The sequence below is a fragment of the Prionailurus bengalensis genome, chromosome A1 (assembly GCF_016509475.1).
Source record: "Prionailurus bengalensis isolate Pbe53 chromosome A1, Fcat_Pben_1.1_paternal_pri, whole genome shotgun sequence".
NCBI lineage: Eukaryota > Metazoa > Chordata > Mammalia > Carnivora > Felidae > Prionailurus > Prionailurus bengalensis.
This window is the reverse complement of record NC_057343.1, coordinates 145559189-145586340: the sequence shown is the minus strand read 5'-3', so window position 1 is coordinate 145586340 and position 27152 is coordinate 145559189. Positions and strand designations below refer to the sequence as shown.

At 44.0% G+C, this 27152-nt stretch overlaps 2 protein-coding genes across 3 annotated transcripts in view; both read right to left on the bottom strand.

Moving 5' to 3' along the window:
* CKMT2 (creatine kinase, mitochondrial 2) overlaps positions 1-16804 on the bottom strand; it is a 28693-nt gene extending 11889 nt beyond the window's left edge. The window contains exon 1 of the mRNA XM_043593169.1: positions 16701-16804. The gene's annotated coding sequence lies outside the window, so the exon portion shown is untranslated. The remainder of the gene's footprint in view (positions 1-16700) is intronic.
* Positions 16805-19976: 3172 nt separating this feature from the next.
* Positions 19977-27152, bottom strand: part of RASGRF2 (Ras protein specific guanine nucleotide releasing factor 2) — a 244497-nt gene continuing 237321 nt past the window's right edge. For both annotated transcript variants that reach the window (XM_043593136.1, XM_043593138.1), the window contains exon 27: positions 19977-24449. In XM_043593136.1, the coding sequence (XP_043449071.1) occupies positions 24357-24449 (93 nt within the window). In that variant the 3' untranslated portion in view covers positions 19977-24356. The remainder of the gene's footprint in view (positions 24450-27152) is intronic.

The following is a 27152-nucleotide window of genomic DNA, read 5'->3' as shown; positions in this document are numbered from 1 at the left end:
GTTAAAAAAAAAAAAAAAAAAAAAAGGTTCCTGGGCTTGGAAGAATACATCTCTGAGGACTACCCTCCTACTCCACTCACCCCAAATGAGATGGTGTCACAGCTCCAAGTAACAAGCCAGGAGGTTTGGGTTATCTTGAGGACGGTTGTCCATCTGAGCACTAAGGTTGGGATACCAACAGTGAGTTGTAGAGCTCCATCTGTGACTCCCCTAGTGAATTAGGACCCTTGAGAGGAGCTAAAGTGGTTCAAGGTCAGCAACCCCCACCCCCACCCCATCCCTGGCTTCCAGCAGAGCATAATCAGGAAAGTATACTCAGTGTAGGCTCTGGGTTCCTACAGATAGATGAAGATCAAGCAACAAGCCCTCAAAGATCAAGCACACAAAGAGGAATTAGGAGCCAACAGAATCAAACTATCTTTCAAAAATGAGAATGAAAAGAAAGCGTAGATCAGTAACGAAGGAGCCACTAAAATACATACTTTAGGAAATAGAAAAGCAGACAATAGAAGGACAGCCTGAGATACAGACAAAATGGAGAAAACATATATACATCTAAACAAGTAATTACATGATATCAACAAAGAATAAAAATCAGGATAAGCACATGCCCAAACAGATACCCTGCTGTGTGTGCTATTGCCCAGAGATCAGAATGACCAGTTAATCCATCATCACCCAGCTGGGAGCTTTTTAATACGGGTTGTTGAGTAGAGAGCAATAGAGCAGGTCACTCTAAGTACTCTTGCATTATACTGATCTCTAGGATGTCCACATACATGGAGTGTGAATTTTTTTCCCTAAAATTGAGAAGGTTCCAGAGACTCTGTTTCAAGATCCTCCAAGCTTGGCTGGGTTGGATGGTGCAGAGAGCCCACTGTATGGCTGTGGCTGAAACCCTGGGCCACCCAATGGAAGACAGACTTTTAATAAGGTCAGGGTGACATGGCTTACACACAATTCACTTTGGAGATCCACTCTCTTCCACGATTGCATTTTGGGAACTGGGATCAGTCTGAACTTTTTATGCTTCCAGGGTCTCCACCTGGAAGTCTCTATTTAACATCATTTTAAGCAATACTATAGGGAAACTTGAACCTCTCAACAAAAGGCACCAAAGTCCTTGAAAAAAGTGAGGACTTTTTTTTTTTTTTTTTTAGCCCAGGGAATCAGAGAGCCTTTCCTCTATGCTAATGCCTCAAAACAATTTCCTAAGTCTTAAAGACAACAGCAATTACTTTATTAATCAATAGGCAAGAGAAATGGGCCATTCTTCAAGATGTCCTAGGGATTTGTAATGGCCCAACATTAATCCCATCACACAACCTGGGCTATTACTATTGGTCTCTATCCAAGAGTAGGTGAGGGCTTCTCCAAGAACTGCACTGATACCTCCTGACCCTCGGGTGTGGCAGGCAACACTAACCTCCATCTTTAGGGTCTGTTTCACCTTTGTCCACACCCTCCAGTCTATTCCCTGAGCAGGAAGGCAATGCTGTCATCTCTGAGATTTATCAGAGAACTCGTCAAAGTAAAAGAAGCTTTGTCCAAATGCTTTTCAAGCAATATATGGGCAAAAAAATAAGCTAGGACAGTTCAGACAAAGAAATGCATTAGTTTCTGAGGCTGACTCAAATGTCATCTTTATTTTTCTTTCCTTAATTTGCTTGTACACAAATATGTATTCACATCAGAGTCTGTTTGAGAAGGTCAATGTTTTTTTTAATGTGTATTTATTTTTGAGAGAGAGAAAGAGCACAAGTAGGGGAGGGGTAGAGAGATTGGGGACAAGCAGGCTCTGTGCGGGCAGCAGAGAGCCTGACGCGGGGCTGGAACTCATGAACCATGAGATGATGACCTGAGCCGAAGTCAGACACTCAACCGACTGAGCCACCCAGGCGCCCTGAGAAGATAAATCTTGAGCAGAGTCAGGAGGAAGGGGAGGGAATGGTGTCTGTGTGTAGCCAACTGACAACCAGTGGTCTTCAAAGGCCTTCCTGTGAGGATGAGGTGTAGGAGGGTGTCTGACTCAGAATATTAATGTTTGAAATGTCATCTTATCTAGATTCTGGGTTTGGAAATAATGTTAATTTACATCCAAGAGTTCCAACATTGTACTCCTGTCCGAGCAATGGCGTAGGATCCCTGCCAGTAATCCTGCGGAGGCTTTGGGTGCAGCAAGCAAAGGAATCCTGGAGCTCAAAGTCCTCAGTGCTCTTTCTGTGATTCTGACACAAAGTTTTAGTGAAGATTCGTACATCATTGACTCTATGTCGTTCACTCTTCAAGACACGCAGGAACAATGAATTTCACGGTTGAGGTCCCAATTGATACACTTGGGAGTGAGACTGAGCCAAGGGTCTCATTGAATGGCCTGGGGACCCTGGGTACAGCTGCTCCCCAAAGAGCCAGATCCAGGCTTGCATTAAAACCATTTTTTCCTCAGGACGCCTGGGTGGCTCAGTCGGTTAAGCATCCGACCCTTGATTTCAGCTCAAGTCCTGATCTGGCGGTTTGTGAGGTCGGGCCCTGTGTCAGGTTCTGTGCTAACAGGGCGGAGCCTGCTTGGGATTCATTCCCTCTCTCTCTCTCTCTCTCTCTCTCTCTCTCTCTCTCTGCCCCTCCCCAGTTCACCAGCTCATGCTCTGTCTCTCAAAAATAAATAAACATTGAAAAAAAATTTTTTTAAAGCTACACAGGAAGAACATTGCTTTACTTTACCCAGAAGGCCCCAAATATTACATAAGCACTATCTACAGCTGAAGCCTCTACTTAGAAGAGGCTGGATTTGTTACCTACACAGATGGTAAGATGGTAGGTAACATGTGGCATAAATAAGCTGGAAAAAGGTATATAAGAGATAATCCATGTCCACCAAAGTGGTCGCTATTTGGCTTTGCCTAGTTTCTAAACATGGTGATTTTATAAGTCAGTATATCTTGTGAAACCATCAGGACAAAAGTTTGATGTGTAAAGAAATCTGAGGCTTCCTTGCAAAGCTTTTTAATTTTTTTGGTTCTCTCCATGCCCCAAGCATTAGTGCAACATACTGAACTGTTCTGTGAAGAGATGGCTGGAGACAGGAGATGAGGGGCCAGAGCAGCTGTGGTGCTTCTCCAGGGACAAAGGCCTCCGCATCCAGGCACCCTCACCACAGGGAGAGAGGGATCCACTTTAAGGTTTTGGTTTTTGCTGTTCTTTTTGCCTGACAGCTTGCTTGAAATTTGGCATCATTCCCAGTTTCTCTGAATAATACCCTGTCTGTTTCCATCTTGGCACTCATCCCCACCTATAATTATTTTATCTGTTTTCTTTTTTATTGACCATCTCCCCCAAATAAATTATAAACCCCCAAAGGAAGGAACTTGGTTCCTTTGCTCACAGTTGCATCACCATTGCTTAGCACAGCACCTGGCACTTGGTAGGCTCCCAGTAGCATTATTTCATAAATGAATTGTAAGCTTCTTGCTGGGGTAGGAAGCCACTCTGAGGCTGCCGGGATCCACATGAGAATGCGGGCGTCAACTAAGTGGATAGAGTGGGGGATGCGAGGCCAGAGAGCTGAACAGATGGGCACAGGAACACAGGCAACAGAAGTTTAGAAGCCACTTTCCCTCAGCGTTATGATACTCAGTGGCCAGTGTTCCCTGGGAGAGGAATCCTGACTTATCTGGGGGGAGAGGCACAAATGTCAACTAAATAAACTCATTAGGAATTTTGGGAAAGCTCACGTGGCACATGTACACACACTGTCAGGGACTGTCATGGGTGCCCCAAACGCCACACACAGTGCCCCAGCCTGACTCTCAGGTTGAGAGCTATAGATCTCAGTACCAATCTCTGTAATATAGATATAATATTATACCATATATCTGATATTCTAGTGTCTATATATATATAATATAAAATAAGATATATTTTAAAATATCAGTTTACTTATATGTGGTTTTGTGATAATGCAATAAACTACACAAATTTGTTTTTGTAAAATCATTACTGTTTGGTTAAAGTATTGTTTCTTACTGCCTCTCTAATTTGGACTTTACTCTCCATCTTTCTCCTGACTGAACCATAGCCTGGTGCCTCAGTCTGCACAAAACTTCTCTGTGCCCCTCTAGCCCAAGGTGACTGCTTTCTCTCTGAATTTCCAAAGCCCTCGTGGGCTGCTCATTCATCTGCATGTACCCTACACAGTGTTTTGACACCTGTTAGTGAACTCAACTGTCATATATCTCCTGGCATGTTAAGGAACTGCTTACTAGGTTAGCATTGCCTTCCCAGCTGATGGCCAAAATCTTTAATGATGGGATCCTTAAACATAATAGCTGCTCAATAAACATTTCTTCTCTGACTTAATTATTTGTGAGCAGTGCTTTGCCTGATTTCCAGGAGGAGAAAATCTTACCAGCCTCCTGCTTATGTCCTTTCAGACAATGCATGTAGTTCTAAGGGAATGGACCCTTTACCATGAGCTATTCCCAAAGGCACTCTACCCCTCTTGCCTGGCTCCTTTGCTCCCAAGTAATTTGCACTTTTAATTTGCTATGAAGCCCCAGGCCTGGTATCCAAGCCAACTTAGAATCAATTTTGTAAGCTAGCTTCCTCGGTCAAAACTTAAGGGAAAAAAAAAAAAAGTCTACTTATATGAAACACATCCATTTCAGCCATTGCTTTTGAAATCCTATCATAAAAGCAACCAAGCAAGACGAGTAGGCTGGATTTCAGCATTTCCTTGCTCAAGTTCCTGGTCTCTACAAGCTGCTCATGAGGAGAGGAGCCCAGTGCAGGCCTCTGATCTCTCTGCCATAGCCGACTGAGCTCTCAGAGCCAATTGAGCCTGACTTCAGCTGTTTCCAAGGGAGATCCAGTAGAGGCTGTCCCACAGACAACAGGCAAAGCCTCCCAGCAGAGCAAGAAGCCTAACATACATTCTCTTCCTTCCAGCAGGAATTCTCTGACTGAGCAGGCAGGCGGGGAAGGAGACGGCAGACGAGGAGCCAGTGCTGGGTGTTGGGGAAATTTAACTAAAATCTGTCATCCAGAAATGCCTCTCCACAAATTATAGGAAAGAAAGAGAAGAAATTTATTGCTGACTATGCGCTAAGCCAGACTGATACATATCACAGGCAGTCTCCTAAAAGACGTTGCAAAAACAGAACTAAATCTCACCCTTTTATTGAGCCATGCAGATACGGCCGTTACATACATGCTCTCGAGGTAACTCAAGAAGACACAACAGCATTATTTGTCACACAGAGCTTATTCTAAATTCATCTCAAACTGGGGTGGCCATTTGTGTTAGCTAATTGCCTCTATCCAAAAGAAAAATAAGCTTCTCTTGTTGCTATGACAGCAGGTAGTTTTACAACTTGAAGCCTGGCATCTTGAGACTGGGAGGTAGGGGCCTATCCTTCTTGATGTATACATTTCAAAGAAATGCTCCCAGGCTCTCAAGAAAAACATTTCTAGGTTGTAAAACTGTATGGATCCTTGCTTACTCTTAGTAAGATTTATATATATCTCAAAGGGACAGAGAAAGAACTTACAAGTTTTCTAAAGAAAATGCTCTAAGAAAAGGGGAGGGGCTCTTTCCCTTTTTTTCACTAGGAAGCAATAATTTTGTTTTCTCCCCTTCCTATGGGTGGGGGAGTACTGCGTCAGCAGCTCAGCAGGGCTCCAGCCAAGGGTGGACATCCCTCAGAACTGATCCCACACTTCATAGAGACAAGACCCAATGACCATAGGACGAGGTCACAATTCTTCTTGCTTCTCAAGCCCACTGGCCTGTGCATGAAGGTTTGCCATAAATGCTAAGTGAGGGAATGAACACGGTGACTCAGAGTCAAAGGGACTTCAGTAGTTGGCTGGAGTGCAGGCACCCCCTTCCCCTCAGCCTTCCTCCAACACCAGCAGAGCAGGGCATCTCACCACTTCCCAGAACAACCCATTTCACTGTTACATAATTACTGAAAATTTTCCCATGTCTTAATAAGGGCGGAAAATCAAAATTAGGGAGTATGTCTAAGGGCCAGGTACTTTCTCCACAACAGCCTTGAGGAGCAAATATCTTGCCCCATGTCACAGATGAGGGAACTCAAAGACAGAGGTTAACAAACAGCTCAAGGTCACACAGATGAAGGTAAAGTACATATAGAGTTTTAGTAGGCACTCATTTAAATGAAGATCGTGTTTTTACTTATAAGATTTAATAATCAAAACTACAGTATGTTTGGATGGAGCCAACCTCTGGTCTCCCAAGGAATGTAGCTGCTAGTCAGTTCCAGCTGCATTGGTCCTTCATGGTTTCTTAGGGATACTGAATGGTTTCTCTCAGTCAGGGTTTCCACAGGGAGCTCACGGCCAAATTGCCAACCAACACACAGGCATCATTCTGGGCACCCCTGAGGGAAAGCAGAACCAAAGGGTGTACACTCAATGCTTCTTCCACCCTCCAGGAACATCTTGACAGCGAACTCCCAGAAGTAGTCCGGTGGTGTGGGTCAAAGTCACTGTGAATGACACTGATGTGCTTCAGGTGGAGAGAAGTCACAGTGAGCAGCGATGAAGGGAGAGGGAAGACAGGATGATGAGGTGGTGATGATAGGTATATTTTTATTTTATGTTGATAAATATTTAAGTGTTTATTATGGGACAGGTTTTACAGAGCTCAGAGTCTGAGGGGAAAATTCCTATGTAGCACTCATGTGCTGGGCTTTATGGCTATTATAATGCCCATTCAATCCTCACAACAGACTCATGAGGTTGATGCTCTTTTTTTTTTTTTTTTTAAGTTTGTTTGTTTGTTTAGAGGGAGGGGCAGAGAGAAAGAAAGAGAGAGAGAGAGAGAGAGAGAGAGAGAGAGAGAGAATCTCTGCTTGGGGGATAATAATCCGTGCTTGGGGCTCCATGTTGATGGTATGGGCTCAAACTCATGAACCTCCAGATCATGACCTAACCTGAAGTCAGAAGCTCAAACAACTGAGCCACCCAGGTGCTCCGGTTGATGTTCTTATTATCCCCACTTTACAGATGGGCAAATGGAGGTAAAGAAAGATAACATAACTTGCTCCTGGAATTCAAGGCCAGCAGTTTGTTCTCACAGTCTATGCTCTTAAGCAGCACCATTCCTGGGCCACTCTAAGTCATGGGAGAGGTGTTCTACCAGGGAAGCCAGAGCCCCTTGGGAGCTCCTGGGAGACCACAGTCTGATTTGGGACCACACCATTCAGCTACAATGTGCTTGTCTTGTGTTATTCAGACCAAGGTATTTCTTGCCCTTGCCTGCCCTGTGACTGGTACCAGGTCACAAACCACAAAGGATTAGAGCAAAAACAATGACCAACACTGCACACCCACGTGCATAAACACGGCTGTGGATGCCTACATGAATTGCCTCTTTCTGGCCAGCTGCTTTCCAGGCATCTTCCAAGTGGGAGAATGGCCATTGCCCTTAGTACACATGAGACTTAATCTACCTTTGAATGCTGTAGTACCCCTGTTCTCTGTCTGGGTCCAGAATCATCAGAATGAAGACCCAGCATCCTGGGCCAATGTCACTAACCTAAATTGGGCTTTGGAGGGACTCTATGGAAAATAATTGCCCTAAAATTTCTTGAGTTGAATTAAACTGGGACTGAATCTGCCTAGGATTTGTGGTGGCTGCCTATCCCCAAAGGTCCAAGGAAAACCCCATGATTTAGGGACAACCTTGACTGATTCTACATTCTAGAACACCTGTAGCTTTGAGGGACACATCCGAATGAGGTCAAGGCCAACCCCTCAGTGAGTGACCAATGCAAAATGTGAATGCAGTGGAGAGGGTCACACTGCAGCCTGAGAGCTAGCCTTGAATCTCATTTATTCATCCACCCGTTTGTCCACCTGTCTGTCTGACTATCCATCCATTGAACAACATTAGAGAATCAATTCCTGTGTCAGATGCTGGGGCTGCCCTCCCGAAGCTCATGGTCTGGTAAGAGAGACAGAGTGAGAGATCATTGTAAAAACAGATTATAATCACAAGTGACATGAGCAAAGAGAATTAACAGGGGAGAAGACCCAAGTCTGCTGGAGGATCAGGAGGATTTTTCTGGAGAAGGTGAAAAACCTCTGGGGATGTCACTTTGCCAGGAGGACACTGCAGACAGAGGAGAACATGCAGAGGCAGGGAGTCATGAGGGCAGTGGGCAGCCAGGGAGATCAAAGGCAGGGGTAGAGACTGCAGAGAGAGCTGTAGAAGCCAGAACAAGAAGAATGTCACTGTGAAACCTGTAACTTGATTCTGAGATGGTCAAAGGACAGGGTTTTTTGCAGAGGAATAATTTTACTAGATTTATGGAAGGTTGGCTCCAGACTAACGCTGCCAAGGTGTGGTCTGTGGACTGTTAAACCATTTCATGATGAGAGAAGTATAGAAACTGAGAGTAAGCATTTAGAACACTTATGACACATTGATAGAGAAATTTTAATGAAGAAAATTCAAGCTGGTATTTTGTGGGTCTTTTATTTTTCTAGTAATTGTGCCTTATGGTGTTTTACAAATGTATTGGTGTACTATGGATTAGATATTAATAACAGCTTTTGCCACAAATTGTTTGAGAAGTGTTGCTCAGTTTCTTCACCTGTACAATAAGGCTAATCATAGGCCCTACTCATAGAGGTTTTGTGAGGATTAAATGAGCCCTTAGCACAAATACTGACATAAAGGCATTAGCCGTTCTTCTGGCTCAGGGTGCCTGAGTGGCTCAGTTGGTTGAGCATCTGACTCTTGATTTCAGTTCACATCATGATTTCGCAGTTCGTGGGTTCAAGCTCTGCGTCAGGCCCTGTGCTGACAGTGCAGAGCCTGCTTTGGACTCTCCCTCTCTTTCTGACCCTCTCCTGCTCATCTCTTTCTCAAAATAAATAAATAAACTTAAAAAAAAAAGTTCTTGTGGCTGATGTTACTAAATTGGTGAGGAAGGGAAAGGGGTCTAGAGGCAGGGAAATGATGTCCTAGTGTCCTGGAATAAACTAAGCAGGAGATTCTCCAGGCTTCTCCCCATGGTGGTGGGGAAGGTTTCATGGAGATAGATGGCAGAATTTCCAAGATACTTAGTGCGTGGGCCCACAGGGCTTTTTTGACCAATCAGGTGTGGACTGAGAATTTCTTCTGACTTGAGAATTTCACTTGACTGGGAATCTTGGCTGGGGAGCAGCCTTGGGGTCAGGCAAAGACAGGACGATCAGGTTGAACAGAAGGAGTCTGTGATGTATTCTGGAAGGAATGTCTTTCTTTTCTTTCTTTCCTTTCTTTAAAGTAAGCTCTACCCCCAACATGGGGCTTGAACACACAACCTCAAGATCAAGAGTTGCACGCTCTACCAACTAAGCCAGCCAGGCACCCCTGGAGGGAATGTTCTTTAATGTGATTGAGGGCTTATAAGAGAGGTCTAGTCTGGAAAGGATGGCAATTGTCCAGCTATCCACCCTGTTTCTAAATCCTCTCATTCAGCCTTCCTGGGTGCTCACCCAGGCCCTGTTTGGACACCAGAGAGTGACAGGGAACTAGTGACAACAAACAGACACAGGTGTAGTATCATGATTGGAGGCTCTGAAGCCAGAATCCTGGATTTATATCCAGCTCTGCCACTTACAATTCTCTACTGTCTTGAGAAAGGTTTACTTTGCTTTCCAAGTCTTACTTTTCTCAAATATAAAATGAAAATAATAATAAAAATGAGAAAGGATTCAAAAGGAAGTCCATGTGCAACCTGGACAACAGTATCTGGCACTTATTAAGGGCTGAACATGTGTCCACTTTTGTTAATATTACTTTGTGCTACTTTTGAGAGGTTACCCCTACCTGCTGCCACTGTGTTTGAGAACATTGTCCCTTCACCTCAGCAAACAGCCCAGCTTTGTCCCAGGGAAGTGGTCTGAGGGCTTCTTCACTCCTTACGACTAACAGGGTTACCAACTGAACACACAGAAAGCACCCACCAGTGACCTGGGAAGGCCAAGGGGATGATTGTGGAGCCTGCCTGGAGCCACATAACGTTCTTCCCAGGGTGCTTTGTCAGGCCACTTTCTGGGTGAGGCTGTCTTCTAGGGTTTTCCTGGGTTTCCACAGCCAAGACTGAGCCTTGTCCCTAGGCTCCTCACTGTCCCAAGGATGCCTGGTCCTTCAGGATGCACTGTTTCTGCCCTCCAGACTGCAACCCTTCTGGTAACTGTAGTTTCCTTCCAGGAACGCTCATTTTCTTCAGCCCTGACCTGGTATCTTCTCCTTCTCGGCCCCATCTACAGGGACTTCGTAGGTCTGCTGCTTGCCCAGGGCACCCTGAGGCTGGAGTGCAGGACCTTTTCTACAGGATGATTACACTTAGCTACTCCAAATCAGAAATTTTGTTTCTGTGGAGACCACTAAATAAAGATCCATGCTATGCAGATGGCCCACAGACACATGAAAAGATGCTCTATCACTAATCATAAGGGAAATGCAAATCAAAACCACAATGAGATAGCACCTTATATGTATCAGAGTGGCTATAATCAAAAAGACAAGAAATAACAAGTGTTGGTAAATATGTAGAGAAAAAGGAACCCTTGGTGCACTGTTGGTGGGAATGCAAATTGGCACAGCCACTGTGGAAAATAGTATGGGAGTTCCTCAAAAGACTGATAATAGAAATACCACAGAACCCAGTAATTTTACTACTGGGTATTTACCCAAAGAAAACAAGTAATAATTCAAAGAGATATGTGTAGTTCCGTGTTTATTGCAACATTATTTACAATAGCTAAGATACGGAAACAACCCAACTGCCCATGAATAGATGAATGGATAAAGAAGAGAGGTGTGTATACACACACACACACACACACACACACACGTCATAAAAAAGCAGGAGATCTTGCCATCTGCAACAACATGGGTGGACCTAATAATGTGAAGTGAAATAAGTAAGAGAGAAAAAGAAAAATACCACACGATTTCACTTATACGTGGAACTGAAGAAATAAAACAACTGAACCAAGAAAAAAGAGACAAAAACAAATAGACTCTTAAATACAGAGGACAAACTGGTAGTTGTCAGAAGGGAGATGGGTGGGGGATGGATGAAATACATGACGGGTGGGGATTAAGAGGTACAAAATTTCAGTTATGAAATAAGTTACAGAGATGAAAAGTACGGCATAGGGAATATAGTCAATAATACTAATAACATTGTTTAGTGACAGGTGGCGACTACGCTATTGTGATGACCACAGAGCAATGTACTGAATTGTTGAATCATGTTGTACACTGGAAACTGATATAACACTGTATGTTAATTATACTTCAGTAAAAAAGATAAAATAAAATCAAGATGTAACTATTTGTGAGGATGTGGAAAAAGGGAACCTTTGTGCACTCTTGGTGGGAATGTAAACGGATTGGTATAGCCACTATGGAAAACAGTATGTAGATAACTCAAAAATTAAACAGAACTTCGATATGATCAGCATTCCCACTGCTGGTTATATGTTCAAAGGAAATGCAATCAGTATCTCAAAGAGTCATCTGCATCTTTGTGTCCATTAGAGCATTTTTCACAACAGTCACAATATGGAAACAACCCAGGGTCTGCCAAAGGATGAATGGATACAGAAGATGTGGTCCGTATATGTATTTATATTTATATTTATACTTAAGTCAAACAAGGAATACTGTATGATATCACTTATATGGGACCTAAAAAATGAACTCCTAGAAACAGAGTACAGTGGTGGTTACTAGGGATGGGGAATGGAGGACGTGGACAGATGTTGGTCCAAGGTACACATTTCCAGTTACAAAACTAAAAACATGAGTGTCTAATGTATACTATAATGAGTATAATTAATAACACTGTATTATATCCTCAAAAGTTGCTCAGAGGGTAGATCTTAAATGTTCTCACCACAAAACAGAAATGGTAACCATGGGATGCTATCAAGGTGTTAGCTAGTGCTATGCTGGCAATCACTGGACAATAGAAACATGTACCCAACTATATACTTTAAAATTATACACTGTCATATGTCAATTTCACTGCAATAAAGCTGCGGGGAAGCAGTAAATAAAGGCCCATGCAAAGGACAAGGAGAGGCTTTCTTTAGGTCTCAAAAGGCTCCTGCAAGAGGGTTAGGGAGGCAGGAGTTGACACAGGGTGTGGCTCTGCAGGGCCCTCCCCTCATCTGCTGTGAACAGAATCACCTGGACTGCTCAGTGAGCCGCTACAACCATTTTGAAAAGTGAACCAAGAAACATCTATGAACATGCGCATACCCACTGGCCCGGCATCACACTTTGGGAATCCATCCTGCAGCAATACAGCTGCCAGTACATAAGAAGAGAGTCCTCGGATGAGGGAGCACTGTTTGTAGTGGCAAACAAATAAACAAAACCTGGAGGTCACCCGCCCATCAGAAGGGTTGTAGTAAGTGTGGCACATTCAGACAGTGGAATATTCCTCAGCTATTCAAGAATTAGTTAAAACCACCTCCACTTAACCTGGATAAACATTTATGCCATATTTTTAGGCTCAAAGGAAAAACTACTTGCTTAATAATGACTAGGAATGGTTCCAGTTTTATTAACAATATAAATATATATGCATTTGCATATATTTAAGTGAACATAAGTATTGAAGGTTATTCACACTAGTTATTCAAACTGCTAAAAGGGTTACTTCAGAGCAACAGACTGGGGGGAAGCAGACTACTAATTTTTCTTCATAGAACTCTGTATTGTGTCACTTGTAAAAACAGCATATCTAACTTCATGATTGAAAAAGGTAAAAAGCTAAAAAGTAAATCAACTCTGAAGTGTGTTAAAAATCCAGATTTCTAGGCTCTATCTTTTGAATGAGTTTCTGCAAGAATGGAGCCATCACATGTGTCTGTCAAAGAGCTTCACAGGTGATTCCCAAACCTCACTGGGTCTGGGAACCTGAGTGTGAGCAACTCCATCTATATAACAAGCTCAACGAAACCTCTCCCCATATTTTGTAAGGATTAAGTGACAGCTGCAGCAAGCATTGAATATATTTGAGTCCCTTCTCCCTAAGGACCCTAAGGTTATAGGACACTTACCACTCTCTCCTCAAAGCCACCCCTGATTATCTCGACCGGCACTGGTCTGCCCCTTCTCTGAATGTTGGTTAATTTTAGCTTACATTTTTAGCATTTAAAATGTTTCATTCAATCGTTTGATTTGTAATCTGAGAGCAAGACTACATTCTAGAAGGAGCCCAGTGCATACTTTCAGATCCACTGATCATGCTCTGAAAACCAACATCTGAGTTCAGTAAATGGATTTAACTAGTGGGGCTAAGTTCTCTGACACCTGTTATCAGGGGATCTTACCCCTAGCTGACAACCCCTCACCTACCTACTACAACCTTCAGGCTTCACCCACTTCTAACCCTCTGCTCTACCTTTCCACCTGGGATGTCCTTGCCGCCATCCCTGCGTGCCCAGTCAAACCTGTCTTTTTTTTTTTTTTAAACATTTATTGAGCTCCTACCATAAGACACCACCATGCAAGGAGTCTTACAAATTGTCTTTAGTCTTTGCAACAATCCTGCCGAGTAAGCATTATTTTGGAAATGGGGAAACAGGCTCAAGAGAGATTAGGTGACCTGCTCCAGGTGTCACAGCATGTTGACTGAGCTGGGATTTGAACCCAGGTGTGTCTTTCCATTTATCATGACAGCTCCTGGGCACAGGAACATTACCTCAAAGCGTGTGACTCCCCAGAGTCCCAGAATATTATAAGCCATTCTCCTTCTTTGTCCTCACACTCCTGAAGTGGCCCAGATGTCAGTGTTCTCCATTCACACACCAGGTGCCCAATGTGCATGCCAGCCACTTAGGGGACACTGAGCCAGCCTCCCTTTTTCTTTTTTAAAATTTTTAAATTTTTTATTTTTGACAGAAAGAGAGACAGACAGTGGGGCAGGGGCAGAGAGAGAGAGAGAGACAGAGAATCCAAAGCAGTCTCTAGGCTCTGAGCTGTCAGCACAGAGCCTGACACGGGGCTGAAACTCATGAACTGTGAGATCATGACCTGAGCCGAAGTCAAACGCTTAACCGACTGAGCCACCCAGGCGCCCCCCGCCTGCCTTTTTCTTAAGCAGGTAGAGCTAGTCTCCTTCCTTCCTCTCTCCTCCCTTATGCAGAAGTAGGGATTGCAGAAGAGAGGAGGGAGGTCGTCTATGGCCCTCACTCCATAGAAGCTGTCAGCCTGTTTCCCTAACTTGGAACACCTCTATGACTCTAGATTTGAAAACCATTGGTTACACCATCATGGCTAAAATCTGACAGAATTCCAGTGCTCCAAGCCAGGGAGGTTTCTCTCTGGGGTGCAAGATCACAGCAAAAGGCCTTAATATCATGTTTGTTGCTACTTGCCCCTTCCATTAAAAAATAAGAACCACACCATATTAAGTCCTTTGGTCAGAGTGCCTAAGAGCTGTATAGCTCTCCGTCCTAGGCTAGACTCAGAGTCTGGGGTCTGGTCTAAGAGTTTTGTCCAGTTCTGTCGCATCCTGGAATGTGGAGGCCTTAGATTCTGTCACTGCCTCAAGCCTGAGATTCCTGGATAGAGATGCCACGGGTGCCTTTCTGCTGACTCAGAGTTATTTCTAATCCAGCTGTACATGGTGTCCATGTGTTTGAACTCCTTGGGGCTGGAGGGCAGTGGAAGGCCAAGGGGAGGACCACGTGTCAGCTCTCGTTCCACAGAGCCACCCCAAAACAGAGCACATCCTTGGGGTTGGACCAGCTCCACAGACCACTCTCAACAAATTCCCATGATGCTGGTCTACTAGGCCAGCAGAAAATGGCTGTCCCCTCCCAATTCTCCCAGAGAGCGCAGGGGTCAAGCTACTTCCCCACCACTGGATATACAGTCACTCTAATGGGCACCCCTGGTCATTTCTGTTCTATTCAGCAAGTAGCAAGTCATAAGCAGGAGATATTTACAGTCTTTCCCTGTAAACCAGAGGCCTTTCGTAGGCCTCCTGATAATGAAGACACAGGACTATTATCAGACTCGCCTCTCATAGTTAAATTGTTTTCAAGAAAAGATTAAGTTAGGAACCATCTAGTCCTTTAAAATGCTATAAAGGAGTGGCCTCCTTCCCTGGCCAGGGATAGGATCCTCTGTGGCTTCCAGGCAAAGGTGGGTATGACCTCTAACTGTCACCTTTAGGCCTGGCTCCCTGCAGTGAGACCCAAGAAGACAAATGGCTCCTCCAAGCTATAGCAGACATGGAGACCCAGGGGCTCTCAGCCAAGGCAAAGTCTGTCTCAGAACCAACCGTCCTCCCACCTCTGAATGCCCAGGACTCCCCATTCCGCACCCCACCTCCTAACCCATGATTTTCTGAACCTCCCAGGTCAAGAAAACTGACCTGGCCTCCGGTCCAATCTCTACGGATAGGATTTGATCATGCAACTGGCAGAGTCCACGGGTGTAGATGGCACTTGTGCCCTTTGCTGAAATGGAGCCTTAACCCAGAGAAGGCTTAACTTTAAAGGCTGAAGTTTTGGGGAAAAGCACCTACAAATGGAGAGGAGGAAGTGGGCTGGGCACACAGCTATCAACACCCATATACTCTCGAAGAGCCTGCCTGGCCAGGAAGCCCCCTTGCGAAGTTCTGAGGGTGGGTCTGTTCTCCTTGAGCAGAGAGGAAACAGACCAATGACAGGGGTTCGGAAACAGAGAAAGTGTGGGAGTTGCAGACAGGGAAAGTGGCACTTCTGGAAACAGGGCAGCAGCTGAACGGGCAAAGCCTAGTCACGAGGGCACATGAGGGGTTTACCACCTCATGGGATTCCAGCTGACCCTCTGCGGGGTCGCAGAGCCAGGGCAACGCTCGAAGGAAGGTCTAAAGGGCAGCACTGAGGTGATCTGAAGAATCTGGGTTTGTCCCAGCACATCACTCTCCAAACCCACCAGAGCATTTGAAGGCAGAGATGTCATCCACTCAAGGGACAAACGCAGGGTTGACACTAACCCCCTGCGAGCCAACCGAGCAAATAAGATGAAACACGTTTAGGCCAATTGTGCAGCATTTTTACTTCCACTGGGGGCAAAATAATTACTTGGCTCGTTATTAATGGATTAGCGATTTCAAAAATGAATCTCTAGTAATAGTGTTAACCAGTTTAAATTGGGTCCAGCTGTTGGGTTAATTAGCAATTAGCTCCTTTCGAGGGCCTCAAAATGTTCATTTTCCACCTACTTATCCCAAGTCACCGATTTGCACTTTGATGCCACTGAGGTTGAAAACCAATCCCAGCAAACATTGGATTCGTTGAAGAGTAACGTCCCAAATTCAGAGACATGGAGGTTTCCCATCAAGAAAAATTCCTGATTTGCCGACAAAAACGAGGAGACAAACACGTGTGGATGCCAGCACCTCACTGCAAGGCTGTTCAGAGAACGGCCACCTGCGCCTGTGTGCGGGAAAGGGAGGAGGCTGCGGCTAGGGCCCACAGTCTGAAGGCTTCTTCAGACAGGCACCACCAATTCCTCACCCGGGAGCAGTGCCCACGAGAACGAACTGTTATCGCCGGACTACGAGGTCCCGCCCGCAGCCCTCGGCCCACTGCACACATGGCCCCTCACACTGGCTGTAGCAATGCCCCCGCTTTGCAGGAATGAAGCCTGGCGTGGGCTCACTGACCTTGGAGCCGGAGTCTCCCGCGTCCCGCTGCCCGCAAACAGCTGAGAAATGTACCGGAAGCTGGCGGGCCTTGGCCTTGAAAAGGCTCCCAGGCTGGGCGGGGCTGGGGCGCGCCTCCGCCAATCGCGTCTCTCCCGTCGGAGGTCAGGGCGCGCTGGATCCCACAGCGGTGCCCTTGAACGCTGGCCCGGGACTCTCCCCACTGGGCTGTCTCTAGCACCTGCCCTTTCTCTCAAGCGTTGCCCTCCCCCAAGTCCGGTGCTGGAGGCGGCCTCTCCCAGGGCTCTTCCAGGTTCCTGGGCCTGCAACCTGGCTGACTGGCCGCCCAGCCATGCAGCACCGGGCTTTGGCGTGGAAGCGCGCGGGCAGGGAGACTGCCTCACCTGTTCGGGGATTTGTTTCCTCCTTCCCTCACCAGCGCCATCTCGGGGGCCCCGGCTAGCTCTGGAGAATGACTCCCTACGCTCTCCCCCCGCCCACCAGCTGAGGCCTGAGAGGACGACGTCTAAAGTTCCCTCTCAAGCTGCTAATCAGGCTCTGGGCGATTAGCAGGGACCAGACGATCTTCCAACTTGTTGTCTAGGGCCTGGGTTCGGGGACAACAATCACGTTTCTCTTTTAGATCAGGCAATCTGAGGTGGACTGCTAGACAATTTCACTTTCAATCGTTACCAGTTTAATATATCGCCCAGAAGGCCCTGCAGGCCACATCCCTGCTTAAAAATAGCCCTCCTTGGGACTTGCGCCCCAAACCGGAAAGGTTGACTGTAAATAGCTGTGACCCATGAGGACTTTGGCAGCAGCCCTGACCTTTCAGAGGGAGCTGCCTAAGTCTCTGGCGACTGTCACGTACCCAGCTTCTACGCCAGGGGCACACCACTACCAGCTGGTTCCTTTCCCTTTTTAATCAGGATCCAACCCGGAGCAGGGGGTGGAGCCCAGAAATAACCTCCTACCTGGAGTGATTTCCTTTCAGAGTTTCCGCTTCCTTTAATTCTAAACCAGGCAAAAAATAAATATTTTATCTTTGCATGGGGTTACTGAGGAGGGCACATGAGGGGAGGGCACATGAGGGGACCTTCGGGGCTCTGGAAAGTTTCTTGAGTTGGGGGGGGGGTGATTGTGTGGGTGCACACATGTGTAAAAATTCCTCAAGCTGTTCACATAAGATTCAAGCACTTTACTGTGTATTGCTCATACCTCAGTTAAAATATATGCTATCATCATGACCAGGCTTACACTGAATTGAAAGTTTTTAAAAATGTTTATTGATTTATTTTCAGAGAAAGCAACAATCCTAAGCAGGCTCTGCAACAGTCAGTGCAGTGCCCCATGTAGGGCTTGAACTCACGAACCATGAGATCATGACCAGAGCCAAAATTAAGAGTCAGATGCTTAACTGACTGAGCCACCCAGGTGCCCCGGAATAAAAATTTTACAAAGTAATATTTACGCTTTCTACAATCTACTCAAATATTTTCTAGGCTCTTCTATGTTATTTCATTAAAACAACTGCAGATTGGGACCGTCAAAAGTGATTGCATGATCTAAAGAGTCAGAGTTTCTGGTTTGCACGTTCTGACATAATGGACCGTGGCCTCTCCTGCCCCTGGGAGCCCCCCCCCCCCCCGCCTCCCCCCAGCAGAACAGGCAGTGAGCTCTGTGAGTTGAGGTGAGGGGGGTAAGGTGTGGGGGCGGGGCAGGGGGAGCCCAGGCTTATTTCTTCCTAAAGTAGTTCTTTTGTGGGCACACAGTTTCCAGTCAGTTCAGACACCAACTGAAATAAACCCAGTGGCCCTGAAATAGCTGGATCCCAGATCCAAAAAATGATGAGGCTTATGGAAATATAGAGTTTAAAGAAAGACAGTTACAATGAGAAACCCCTCTTCTTTTTTCCCCAATTCCTTACTAATGGATGTTTTGTGCCCCACCCCCACTTCCCAGCACCACCACCCCTTACCTGAACACTTCATCTTTTACAGGGTAATTCTAGATGAGTTAGTAAGGTCCAAAGAGGACAAATGGGCACATTGCTAAGAAAAGGGGGTGCCACTTTTGTTTTGGGGACATGGTCATCTTCAAGTTTATGACAGGGCGGGGTGGGGGGCAACCTCTACACAGACTCAACAGAAATCCCACAGTTTCAAAAATCCTTCAAACATGATCCCTCTCATATGCCATTTCTCCCTTTCTCATCTCCGCCAACTCCCTTCAGAGCTCAGGGGCTCTACCCATACCTACTAGCCAGTATGGCCACTTGGCGGACTCTTGCCACATGGACAGGAACTGAAGTGAGGCTTGCAACTTGCTGTAGAGGAAATCTGTCCTGGGATCATTCTCTCTTCCATTCCTGAATCCCAAGTCTGGGATGTGGTGGCAGGTGAAGGTAATGCTGTGTGGGATGGCCGAATAATAAAATGAGAAGAACCTGTGCTCATGAGTCCGCACCAGCTGGATTGCTCATTTCAGAATTGGAAAAGGAAGCCAGTGAAATAGGAGAAACCCACATTCTTCCTTACCTCAGTTCTCATTTGTGTGCAACAGCTGCACCATGCTTTCTTCGGCTCCAAATATTAGCACAACTTTACCTACTTGACAAAAGTTAAGAGTATGTTTTTTTAATATTTATATATTTCAGACGGGGAGGGGCAGAGAGAGAGGGAGAGAGAGATCCCAAGCACTGATCCGTGCTGTCAGTGCAGAGACTGATGTGGGGCTCGATCTCATGAAGCATGAGATCATGACCTGAGCCGAAATCAAGAGTCAGATGCTTAACCGACTAAGCCACCCAGGTGCCCCAAGTTAGAGTAGTTTTAAATATACTGTTCCATGTAGCCATTACAGTAATTCTAAGGGCAGATAAGCATCTTTTTTTATAGGTGAGGAACTTAGCCTCAGATGGAGCTAGTGATGGCTGGGCTAGGTCCACCTGAACACTCAGTCTGTTCATGAATGTTGAGTTGCCATTAAATGAACAGAGCTGTTTGGCAAGTAATGAGTTCTTTGTGCCTGGGGATAGACAAAGGTGGTCAAACATGAGCTGTGGGTATCACAGGAAAGCTTCAAGCACTGCAAAGACAATGGGGCCCGATGGCCCTTGAAATTTTTTGAGGTTCCCTTTAATTCTCCGATATTTTAGTGCCTACAACATGGGGTTCTTCCAAACTTTATTTTCTCCTGAGCTTTAGAAGTAAAAGAATATCTGAAGAAGCACATTGCTACAAAGAAGACTAGGTAGAAAAATGCAAAAAGAATCAAATGAAGAGACTCATGAGATTTTTGAGAATCAAGAAAGGCGAAATTTAATTTGCATATAGGTGTAACCCACACCCCACCTGGCAAGTGTTAGGACACATCACAAACCCCTCTGTTAGAATCACAAATGGCAGCAGATTTGCAAAGTTACTGGACACAAACAATACACTTCTCAAAGCAACACATGGGTCTGTCCATCACGCTTGCACACAAAAATAAGAAAGAAATACATTTAAATAATTCTTTGCCAAAGAGAGATGAGGATGGTAATCACGTTGCCTCACATTTGGACAGCACTTTACAGATTACAGTCTAACCCATTTTGTCCTGATGACAGCCCTGTGAGGTAGGCAGCACAGGATTCACTCTTAGCTCATTTTGCAGATGAGGAAACTGAGGCTCAAGAAGGCTTCGGCGCTGGCCTAAGGTCTCCCAGCTTGCAGATGTAGATCTGGGCCTAGGACTCAGGGCTAGGGCACCTCATCCAGCTCTTTTACTACTGACTTTCTAGGGATAGACAAAATGGGCTGTGCAAAAGACACTGGTTCAATATCAAGTAGAACTATTCTTTTTCTTGAGCAGATGAGGTCAAGTACAATCAACCTAATGTTAATGTCATGCTGTGTGGTAGCCAAGATGAATACTTTCCTGAATCATCCATGTGTTTATACGTACAACAAAATGGTTTTCTACTTTAGCTTTGCCCTGCCTTAATTTTAAGTTACTCACAGCCATGGAAAAATGACAGTATGATTAGATTTCATTGACCCAAGTCTTATTATCAGGATTCATGTAGTGGCATCTGTAATCAGTCATTATCTAAACTTACAGTCTGGTATCTTATTGAAATGAAAATGAATCTTGTTCATTTATTCCTTCTGGCTGTGGGCATTAGCCTGGCTCTGTTCTGGCTCTATTCTTTAGTCATAAATAATGTATTATTTATCCCACATAATATATATCCCATATATAATATACCCCATTTCAAAAGTAGTAAAAATGGGAAACTTCACAGGTTAGATTAAAAAAATATTTAAAGCCAAGAGAATCATTTTTTTCAGGGGGGATAAAATCAAACTTTGAAAAGAAATCTAAATAAAATCCTTTAGTTTAAAATAAACATTGATTTGGCAGGGGGGTGGAATAACCCCTCTATTGTATTACTCTTTTCAGTTAAGAATTTAAAAGTGGCCCAGTCATTACCAACCCAAAGTTTTGTGAGAGAAGAGGAACTGGTCCCTCATCATATACTCCAAATTGGAATGTGATGGATTTTTCTCTTCCAAGTTATTCAGTATCTATGAGTTTCATTTGTTTTTAAGCAGTACTTTAACATGTATGAAATCTAACAAAGTAATGGGGGCTTTGTGTGAGAGCCACTCAAAACTATTGCAACAGTAGTTTAAAATTCTCCCTTTAAATTCCTTCAGAGAAACACTAAGGACAAGTGACAACGTTCTACTGCATGCCTAAGTCTGTCACATAATATACTGGCTTAAGTAAGAGATTTGTCCCTGCAGCAAAAGTGGATGTCTTAGTTAATAACCGAAGGCATCCCCTAAAAGCCCCAAGATAATTTCATAGACAGTACAAAATGTGGGTATTCATCTGAAAGCATGAAATTGGCTTTTACTTCTGATTTTCTAGGTTAATTTGGTAACAATTCAAGTGTTTGCTATTTGGTTGTGAGAGGCTGACCTGCCTTCTACTCTTAGAAATGGGTCTCATATAATGGAATATAGGCAGACACAGCTGGGAGTGCACACTCCAACAGTAAATACAAAGCTTGCAAGGCAGAAGAGGATGAGTGCTTTAACAATCAGAAGAAGCACTGCAAACTGCTCTTGGGGATTTTAAACGTGACCAAAGTGAGGTTTTTAAAATGCACGTTCTTTTCCCAGATGGTCCAGAAATGGTACAGGTCATGAAAAGGAGCTCCTTGGAGGTGGAGTCCTCACTTTCGCAGCTCCAGCAAAGGCTTCAGACTCCAGAAAGCAGGAAGGACGCATAACTCAGTAAAACGCTAAGGGTCACCATAGCAATTGACAGTGCCCGTGGGTGACCACTAGGGGGCGCTTCCAACATTCTGCAGGAAATAGGCGAGAAAGCTTTGTCATTCGTTGAGGAAACCACAGCTCTCCAAAAGGGGAGGAGCCTTTGGAAATTCCTCTAGCTCCCATTTTTCTTTAGTAAGATTGGCTGCAGTGCCTCAGGAACATCTGGGTCAGGGAAATAAGGGTCCAAACTTCCCCGGGAAAGTGCACACAGAGTGACCTCTTCCCCTCTGGAAGACTCTGGGGACCTCAAAGCAGACCGCATGGACGTTTCCACATGTTGTTTTGCCTGAAACTACTATGCGTGTGGTCCTGTCACGGATTTTTCCTGGTTTAGTCCACCTTCCAAGACTGGTTTTGAGCCAAGAAAGTTAACCTTTATTTTCCTTTTCTTCTGCAAGACCTTGAGGTGCTTGGTGCAATTGACATGTATTAGTTCGAATGCTCAGTTTTTGAACACTGAGAAATTAATTGCAAGATACGCATTGTTAGGATCCAAACAACCCATGCTTATCATGCATCAAGGTGCATCAACCTCTTATTTGAAACTAAAGAGAACAGACAAGCAGCTTTTCAAAAAAAGAAAAATAAAGCATCCATAAATAACCCTCCTTGGGTTTAGTGCTACACTGTTGGCTAATATGAGCTATTGAAAATATTTTTGGAATGGTCTTCAAATATTATAAATATTTTCTTTTGCTTACTTGGTATTTCACTATATAGCTATGTACAGAGATGGCGCTTACCATGCAGGAAAAATATACATTCTCCACCTCTATGGTACATTATGAAGGCTAGAATTTCCACTGGGTCTTATGAGCCAGTAAGTTGAATTTATTAGTCAGCCATTAGTTATAACAACATAATTAAAGTGCAAAGAAGGAAGGAAAGCAGCTAGATAGATCAGTTTTTTCATGGTCAGCATTAACATACTTCATGCCTCTAAGAGAAAATGTCAGGTGCAATAGGCTCAGGTAACAATAACTCTGTATCTTTTTCTCTTTCTTCTTTTAAAGCAGAGATCTCCCTGAGAAGAGAAGAGGGAGGTAAACATGAGATAGCCCTATTTCTTCAACAACCAACAATCCTGGGAAGCGTAAGGTCACTTCCCCAGCACACGACAGAAGAACTAAGTCCTGCCCTTAGTTTTCTGATATAAGAGCTGTTGAGTGGTTGGTCCCATTTCCCATACACTTCCAGTACTTTCAGTCATAAATATCCCTAAAGTTAAAAACAAAGATGACCGGGGAAGAACTGTCTACCAACAGCACACAGAAGTGTGGGTTTTAAAAAGAAGATCCCATTAAACAACGTTTTAAAAACACAGCCAGTATTCATAGTGAGCCGAAAAATGGTTTGTATAAATCAGAAAAAGTCCCCACGTTACTGCGGGGAGGGTGGTGGGGAACAAGCACAGCAAGGTGCAGTGATAATTTTCAAGGATATCTGATCGCTCAGCCTGAAACCCCCACAGCGCTTGGTGGCCCTCTGTCCTACCCCACAGCGTTCTTGGGGAGGTGTGCAGGCACCTTTTTGCAAACTCCGCACCTGCCTCTCTGAGGGCACTGGCTTCTTGGGCACCACAGCCCCAGGAGGAAGCCCCGCCCCACCTGAAGTCAGCTGCCAGGCAGGAACCACGGGCAAAGCCTATTGAGTTGTTTTGTTTTTTTTTTAAGTTGCATTCACTTGACTTTCATCACGTCTTTCCTATCCTGTTGCCTAAAAACCAAAAAAGCAGTTTCAGAACATGCCATCCCTCCAATGTAAATATTTAGAATGCACTGAAAACCATGCACATGCTTGTACACTGAAATTGCTCGTGTGGTGGTCCATCCCTGAAGAGGAAGCCTCAGCTTTTCTGGAAGCTTATAATAAAGAAAACATAACAGAAGCAGTTAAACCCTAGGAGAAAGTTGGTAGTTGTACCCAAGCCAGTAAAGTGCCAGACAAGCAGCTCAGGCCTTTTCCACAGATCTTTGTCCCCGAGTTCTAACGGAACACGGGCAAACCCTGAAATCTACCTTCTTACCTGCTTCATTACAATGGCTACCAGCATCTCCTATATTACATTCCCTTATGAAAAATGTACCATCAGCTTTACTAAGGATCAGTCTTTTCACCTTCCCACCAAAGTCTGAAGCATCTGTCTTTGACCCCAAACAGCTGGGCTTCCCTGGCTGGAGACAGAATTCCAGTTGGGTTCCATCTTCTTCAGTGGACAAAGGAGACTGGCTTTGTCTCTATCCCTGGTCCACACTGCACGGTGGGAGGCATGGCATGCATGGCTCAGTTCTGTCCGTCCCACTTTCCATGAGAATTCTACGGAGTCAGGGGCAAGGCCAGATCTTCAAGCAGGGAGCCGAGGTTCAATTTTTAGTGACAGTTCATACAGCGTATCTTCATCTATGATGAGGGCTTTGTCAAGCAGGTACTGAGTCACCTGGAGGAACAGGGAAATCCGAGCTTTTGGTTCTTACAGAACACCAGTACTCACGTTTTCTGAATGGAATCTGACACAATTAAACATTTTCTCTTAAGACACTTAAAAAATGTTACGTAACTTCTTAAAAATCATGAATATTTTCTCATTGTAAAAAAAAACCCAACAACAATCACACATTTCCAGTCCTCTCCCAGCTCCTAACCGCAGGCAGCACTGCTATCATGTGGTTTGTATCCTCCAGAGGGTTCTATCTTTCTAGATATTCAATGTACTTAATAGAAATCTTTTTTCTCTCATTAGTGGTATCCTACTGTACATCTTCTTCTGGTTTCATCTCTTCACTGTAAGTCCGGGAGAGCCCTGATTACACAGAATTTCAGTACACAGAATGTTAACTGCTATACAGTATTAACCTGTGATCAGAGGTTATTTAACGATCTCTTATTGATGGGTGTTTAGCTGCTGTCAGTATCCCACTATTACCCAATGTGACAGTGAAATACAGTGAAATCCTCCTTAGCACGTTTCCTGTGCTCACTCAGGAATGTTCCTTTGGGACAGACAAAATGAAATGAAATGAAATGACACTAAGATAAAAATGTTGGGGCCTGGAGTATTTCCATGGAAATATTTCTTTAATTTTACCGATATGACTTACATAAGTAAAATTAATAGTCTGATCGGTTCTAGCATATATATCACAATACAGGACACCCCCGCTACCCCACGAAGTTCCCTCTTTCAGCTTCCCAGTCAATCTGCTCCCAGAAGCAGCCACCGCTAGGACTTCTGTTACCAGGTATTAGTTTTGTTGACTCTAGAATTTGAGGTAAGTGTGTGCTTGGTGTCCAGCTCCTTTCACTCAGCATAGTGTTTTGAGGTCCATCCATGCTGTGGCGTGTATCATTAGTCTGTCCTGTCACTGCTGAGCAGTGCTGCATGGTGTAGATACACCACGTTCGTTTAGCAGTTCATCTGTTTGTGGGCACCTGGGCTATTTCCAATTTTTGGCTATTATTAAGAAACGCTACGAACATCTTATACAAGACTTTCAATGAGCATGTTTTCATTTGGATAAACGCCTAGGAGAGGAATTCCTGGGTCCTAACGTAGATGCATATTTAATGTTTTAAGAAACATCCACACAACACAGTTTTCCAAAGTAGATGAACCATGTTCTTCTCACCGGCAATGTAGGAGAAGTCTGGCTGCTCAGTTCGTCAATTTTTAATTTTAAAAGATGATGTAAACTAACCTCCCAAATTGCTGTACCTATAGTATATGAGAGTACCTGGTATCACACACTGTAACTAATGTTAGATATTACCAATATTCTAAAATTTGTGAAAATGATGCCTCAGTATAATTTGCATTTCTCTTCCTTCTCACCAGTGAAGCCGAACATTTTTCAAATATTTACTGGCCATTTTTGTTCTTATTCTGTGAGTTACCTCACCTGTTCACAGCTTTGCCTATCTTTCTACTGAGTTGTTTATACTTTTCTTACAGACGAATAAGAATACTTTTATTCTGTCTCTTTTACATGTTATAAAATATCTCCTCCTCTCCTGGTTTTATTTTTGCTTTTTAAAATAATTTCCTTTTGTCACATAGAAGTTTTTAATTTTGATGCAGCAAGCTTAACCAATCTTGTCTTTTGCAGCTTTTACATTCAATGCTTAAGAAGGTGTTTCTAATCTACAGGTCATGAATATTTTGCCCTATATTTTATTCACGTAATTTAATATTTCTTTTTACATTTAGATAATGAGCTCATCTGGATTTTTGGGTGTGTGAATGGTAGCAGATGGAGAGCCAAAATTCCTATTCCATTTACTTGAATGGTCAATTTCTTTCTGGCACTTTCTGTAAATGCCTCCTTTGTTCCATATTAGATTTTCATATAGACAAATCTCCATCTTGACTGTATCCCACTCCACTGAATTTGTATTCCTGCACCAATATAGTCCTGTTCTATTCACTATAGTTTTAAGACACATGTCTGTATCTGGTAGGGAAAGCTCTTTCTTATTCTTCTTATTTTTCAAAAAATACTTGTCTGGTTTTTTTTTTTTTTTTTTCCTAAGCTTCCTTATGGGTTTCAGGATAAGTCTGTCAAGTTCTATAAAATAATAAGGAAAAACTGGCTTTGAGTTATATGGGAATCTTCTGTACTATTTTTCTGTAAAGCTAAAATGATTCTAAAAAATAATATCTATTAAAAATGAAAAAAGGAAGGGAAGGGAAGACCAGCTGTGGCTGGGATAGAGAAAGAAAGGGGGTCTATAAAGTGAGACGAGTCTTGAAAGATGAACAGGGGCCATGTAATGTAACACTTCTTGGACACATCTAGACCTTTTCTTTCTTTATCCTAAGAGCAATGAAAAACCTATAAAATATTTTATGCAAGGGACAAAGATATTTTTACCTTGTGTTTCAGAGAGTTCTATCTGACTGTAATTTGTAGAATGGATTTTACATCCTAGAGTGAATGCAGGTAGACCAAGTAACAGATATTGGTAGCTTGGACCAGGGTGGTGGTGTAGACACATTAATGAGAAATATAAAATATACAATTGCTAGAACTTGATAAATTGGGTGTTCTTTTTGCCTGCGTTCTTTCTCTGTCTCTCTTTTTTCCTCTTTCTATCCTTCCTTCCTTCTTCTTTCTCAGAGTTGCCAAAGATTTGTCTGTTTTAT